At 40.9% G+C, this 5,916-nt stretch overlaps 1 protein-coding gene across 3 annotated transcripts; it reads right to left on the reverse strand.

Annotated features, from left to right (window-relative positions):
- Positions 1-327: 327 nt before the first annotated feature.
- On the reverse strand, positions 328-4,636 carry LOC114270143 (RING/U-box superfamily protein). 3 transcript variants are annotated; one of them, XM_028211548.2, is made up of 4 exons: positions 4,444-4,636; positions 4,037-4,078; positions 1,718-3,833; positions 328-1,062 (listed from the first exon to the last, which is right to left on the reverse strand). In XM_028211548.2, exons 3-4 carry the CDS (start codon positions 3,758-3,760, stop codon positions 538-540), a joined length of 2,568 nt encoding a protein of 855 aa, XP_028067349.2. In that variant the 5' UTR covers positions 3,761-3,833; positions 4,037-4,078; positions 4,444-4,636; the 3' UTR covers positions 328-537. The 3 variants fall into 3 exon arrangements, with proteins under 3 accessions (XP_028067349.2, XP_028067350.2, XP_082762449.1); XM_028211549.2 differs by having other exon boundaries at positions 1,718-3,824; positions 4,444-4,632; XM_082906323.1 differs by lacking the exon at positions 4,444-4,636 and adding an exon at positions 4,378-4,429.
- Between the last annotated feature and the right edge of the window lie 1,280 nt (positions 4,637-5,916).

Genomic DNA, 5,916 nt, shown 5'->3' on the forward strand with positions numbered 1-5,916 from the left:
ATAAAGGCGATTCAGTGTACAAATTTTTTTATTAACAGGGTAAAATATAAGCAGCATTGTCTTTATTCAGGTCATAAGATAGTGATCAAACATCATCCAAGTGATTAATAATATCGCAGCCCACACACTAACCCAATTTTATATTCACATTTAAATTTAAAGACTATCCCACGATCACTACCGCAAATAAAATTATATCTTCTACTTTCCATTGTAGTACTAATCACATTCAATCTTGTTTCAAACAAAATTTAAATAGAATTTGGCTTCATAAAACGACAGATCATTTTTTCCCCTTTTCTGCCTGCTTGTTTTGCTGGGTAATCATACTCCAAAAAGACAAACTATATTAAAATGCACAAAGCCTGAAGGGAAGCGTCTAAGAAGTATCAACAGGTAATATAGGCTAGATTTATAAGCTTCATTAAGAGAAAGACCAAGACTCCAGAGAAGTTTTGTGCCAAAATGGAACTAACAAAGCACACATTAATCTGCCTCTTGATGTAAAAGACCCCTCTTTTGTATAATTTACAGACATCAGGGACTAGCAAAACGCACCTTGATCCGCCTCTTGATCGGGGTCCTGCAAGAAGGACAATCATTCATCCCTTGTTTCTCATGGAGCTCATTGCAATTTACACAAAGAGCTTGATGTGCACAGGGGAGGAAAACCACCGATATCTCCTCTGTCAGGCACATCACACATTCCCGCTCCGCTCTTGCACTTCTACCTCCAAAATTGTCCCAAAAAACTGCCAACTTCTTAGTCACTTTACGAGCCTGGAAATCCTTGCACTCTGTCGAGTAGCTACCATGAATTCCATCTATGCCTCCTCTAAGTGCCGCTATTTTTGAAGCTTCAGACTCTAAAATCAATTCTGATATCTTGCATTCAAGCTTTTTAATGTCTTCCTTGTATTTCTGCAACTCATTTTCTGCCTTTTGTCTGATCACATCCTCCTCTGCTTTTGCTAGAGACTCAAGATGCTCTCTTTTCTTTCTTATAGAGCTGGCTTCAATTAGAAGTTTTTCCTTTACCTTTTCTTCCTGTTTATGTCGACCCTGAAATTTCCCTTCCCCCATTAAGTTACTAACATATGATAAAACCAGATCAAGAAATTTGTTCAACAAATTTAAGAAGGGAAAACCAGAGTGCATGTCAGATAGATGGTAAGGCTGAATTATGAATAGCATGCAATTGACTTGAACCATCATATATTACAGGTTCAATATGGGAATTACAGGAGTCAAAATTGGTTAATTTCCCCAATATGGTTCTCGGTGTTATTGCCCAAGTACAAAATAATATGCAGTATATGACAGTGAAAGCACCCTCACCTCAAAAACTAGCTTTTGGGGGTATAGTTTTGCCCTGGACAGTGTAACATGATATCGGAACTTTGGTTGGAGGAGGTCTCAGGTTCAAGTCTCTCTATTTACATTTGGTCTCTGTTTGCATTATTTTCTCTCTAGATGTATAGAAATTTGCATCTCCACGTGTAAGACAGGGTTACATGTGAGGGCAACTTAAGAATTTGGGGTAAATTAGTGATCTAGCACTCAGATGGGTTGGTGGGTTGGTCCTATATTATCTAATCAAGAAAGGAAACCTTATTATACCATAGTTATGCAACGTGTTGACACATAATGCATCATCATAGTCTGAGCATTAATCAGCAGACAGTGATGATGACTATTTCCCTTAGAAGAAGCATACCTCAATTTGGTTGTAGAGACCTTTAGCCTTTTCTAGCACGTGCTGAAGCACTGCCACCTGGTGTTTGTCAGTTGAAACCTCCTCTTGCAACAAACTCTTCTCTGCATCCCACGATTGAACTCTCTTCAATGCATCTTGCTCCCTCAACAATGCTTCCTGCAAATTTGCAGCCGATCCTATCGCTTGCAGTCCCGCAGCTTCCATTTCCTTCTTCAGGACAGAATTTTTCTCCTCAAGCCTACAGACGGTCGTGTTAGCCATCTCCACTTGGCTAGTAGCATTATCCAATGCACACACCATCTCAGACAGCCTCTTGACCGTGTTCTCTTCTAGGATGTGCTTCTCTTTTTCAAATTTTCCTGCTTCTTCTTTCTCTTGCCTCAATGCCTTCAACTCTGCCAGGTCCTTGCCGAGCCTCCGAGCAGCCTGCATAACCTTCTGATTGGCCCAATCTGTCCAACCATCGAGCTCTTTCTGCAGTATTTGCAGCCGAGGAACTAGCATCAGAATCAATTCATCCTTCTCATTTTGCGGAACATACTTTCCCAGACACTTATCGTATGGAATTCCAGCATAACAATCAAAAATCTTAGGAGAAGCAGGGACGCTAACTTGTGGTTTCAGAGTTGCGTTTTTTTCGGAATGTAATGTAGAATGAAGTTTGGCATTTGCAGCAGGTAATGCAGAAACAATATCATTTGAAGGAAACAGTGCAGGGTTATCCATTGGAGCTAAAGCAGATGGAGTGTTGTTCGAATGATGATGGGTTTTTTTTGCTACAAGCATGTTCACTCCAACTGCAATACTTGTCTTTGAGGAAGTAGTCTTGATATTTACACCCGATGAATCAGATGGAGACTTCACTTTCTTGTCCAAGACCAGACCACTCCAGGTAGAGAACTTTGCTCTGAGTGTTCCCTTAGACACATGACCTTTGCAATGTTTCTCTACATGAAATGACTTCAGCCGAAGCATGTCTCGCTTTGAATTAACCATGCACCCCTTTCTACTACTTCCCGATTTTTCATCAACGGCAGATAACTGGCACATACTCTGGACATATTCCTCAGTAATACCCAAGGATTTTCCTCCAGCATCAGAGACAGAAACCCGAGTTTCATTCACTGGAGTTGTAACTTCATGAACAAAGGGGCACATAGGGTCAGGTAAATTAAGAATCCCTCCAACTCTGTGCATTTCGGACCACAATTTTTGAGCATTGGACATTGAAGGTTTTGAGATATAAGTATTGATAGGGGTTGAAAGAACGGTTTCAGAAATTAGAGCTTCTGATTTCAGCTGCGCTGGTGTAGAATCGGATAGAGCATCTGATTTTTGCATCTGGGAAAGTGTAGAATCAGAGGAGCTTTCTCTGGGAATTTCTTTACCACCAAACACACTTAAAGAATCTCCTTCTACTGAACATGCATATGAAAGGTTCAAGTCACAAATCAACAAGAACCACATTGCTTCTGCGATAGTTAAAGAAGGCTTAACCTCCCTAAGCACACATATCATCTCCAACATTGTGTACTCCACTAAATTCTCTAAATCCTCAAATATACGATGGCTAGAAATATCATATTCGTTCTCTCTCTTCAGGAAAACCAAAGCACCATCAACGATATTTGACACGGGGTCCTTACTACCATAGTAAAGGCCACTCCTTAAAATGGCCCACTCAGAAACCTCTTCACTGTACCCATTGTTAGCGATCTTCTTAATTGCACTCTGGAAAGTTGCAGACAAATTAAGCGACAAAAGTTCCTCAAGCTGGTATGCGATAGGATCATCCCAATCATCGTGATGTAACTCTTCTACTCTGGACTTAGCCTCCAATGACCCAGGATCACTCAGTGTGTTTTGAAATTTCTCTGCTGATAATTCATATCTAGGGAATTCTGTGAGGGACGCAGAGACATCATTTGGGACATCGAGGGAAAATTCTGGTAAGTATTTTCTTTTATTCCTAGGCGCTTTTTCTTGGTTTGACACTGATGAGGAACCTTGGTTGCTACCGTCACTACTACCACTGTCAGCCATTACTATCAGTTTCCGGAAAACACGAATAAGCCCGGTTGATGCCCTTACTGCTCTGAATCACTATCTAGAAAAACTGATGCAGTATCAAAATCAGTCCCACCGATTGCAAAACCATTGAAAATCAAAATTTAAAAATAAAAAAAGGAACAAAAATAGGAAGAATTACAAATTCATTAAATTACCCACTCCTAATCAATGCAAAATAATCCGAGCAAATGAATAGTGGACCATCACAAACAAGATTTTTTTTTAAAAATGGAATAAATAGAACCATACCTTTGATTTCTAATGGGGGCAAAATAGCCAAATATGCAGTTCCTGCGACAAACAAATTAATAAAAAATGAAACAACAAGAAATTCAAGATTAAAAAACAAATGACAATTACAATAAATTTAAGAAAAACATCACACAATACATATGCAACACAATAAAGCCCAAGAAAAACATCACACCAACAACCACAAAAACACAAAACGATCAAGAACAAACCTAAACCCAAAAACCCAAAAAACTAACAACACTTTTAATAAAGAAATAACGAAAGTTCATACGAAGGACAAACAAAAGAACCCCAATAGATAAAGAAACAAATATTTATTATTATTTTTTGCATACCCATGAATGGGTTGAAACGAACAAGTCGATAGCAATGGTTCATTCTATCAAATGAAATGCACTTACAAACGGGTGTGTAGATGAAGAATTTCAAAGGGTTGGGCTCCATTGTTGTGGTCTAGAAGATTGTAGCAACACTGCACTCGCTCTCCTGCTGTGCTTGCGCTCACTCTCGCAGTGTGTGGTTTTGGAATCGTTATATAGGGCCAGTGAACACGGCGGTGACCACTTCTGCCTAATTTTGGCTAATGGTTTAACCATGGTTAGTCTAGTGTGAACCGCATATATCGCGATGCGCAACACAATCAAAAAATAAAATAGGGTTAATTATATTTTTTTTATTCCTATAATTTTATTTAAGGGGACTTTTTTGATAAATTTATTTTTTAAGAATTTTATTCCATTCAATTCATATTCTTTTTTACTATTTCATTAGGTCCTATTTGAGATAAGAAGACCAAAATACCATTTTCATCTACTTATGTTCGATTTATTTTACATTATTTTCTTATGTTTCAATAAGTCTTATGGGTGACATAATTACCAAAATACCCCTAATATGAATGTTCACACCGTCAATGTGAATGTTCATATCGTCAATGTATAGGGACCCAGCCCATGTCGATCCTCGTGGGTGCCCGAAAAAATTTGAGTCGGGCCGGGGCGGGCCCAGCTCATTGACAATGTGAATATTCACATTAATAAGAGTGTAAAATTGGCTCACGTCCCGTGGCGGCGCGAAACCCGCCCGCGACCCATGGATGGCCCGGGACGGGCCCGGTTCAGCCCGTTGACAATGTGAATATTCACATTGACATGTTAACATTTACATTGATAAAAGTATAAAATTAGTCCGCGGCCCATAGGCGGCCAAAAGCCCGCCTGCGGCCCAGGGCGGGCCCGGTCCGGCTCGTTGACAATGTAAATATTCACATTCACATGTTAACATTCACATTGATAAGAGTGTAAAATTAGCCCGCGCCTCGTGTCTACCCGAAACCCGCCCACGGCTCATGGGCGGCCTGGGGTGGGCTCGGCCCGGTCTGTTGACAATGTAAATATTCACATTGACATGTTAACATTCACATTGATAAGAGTATAAAATTGGCCAACGGCCCAATGCGGGCCCGGCCCAGCCTGTTGACAATGTAAATATTTACATTGACATGTTAACATTCACATTGATAGGAGTGTAAAATTAGCCCGTGCCTCGTGGCTGCTCGAAAATCGTCTACGGCCCGTGGGCGGCCCAGGGCGGGCCTGGCCATTTTTTTTTTAATTCTTTTTAATTTTTTCTACCAAAATTTTATTATTTTCCACAAAAAAAGACACTAGGCCTCGGCGCGGGCCGGGCCTCAGACCGAACCTTGAATGGGCCTTAACCGAGCCGATGGGCGGGGCCGGGCTTCAAAGTGATGGGCCAGGCCCTAGCCTAGGGTCTCGGACTAGGCTCGAGCCTGGGCCCAAACGAGCCTTTTTCGGGCCGAGTCGAGCTGGCCCACAGGCCAAAAAATTAGACCCAGGCCCTAGCCCTGGCAC

Source organism: Camellia sinensis, chromosome 14 (assembly GCF_055761805.1).
Source record: "Camellia sinensis isolate YWXY chromosome 14, ASM5576180v1, whole genome shotgun sequence".
In the NCBI taxonomy this organism is placed as follows: Eukaryota; Viridiplantae; Streptophyta; class Magnoliopsida; order Ericales; family Theaceae; genus Camellia; species Camellia sinensis.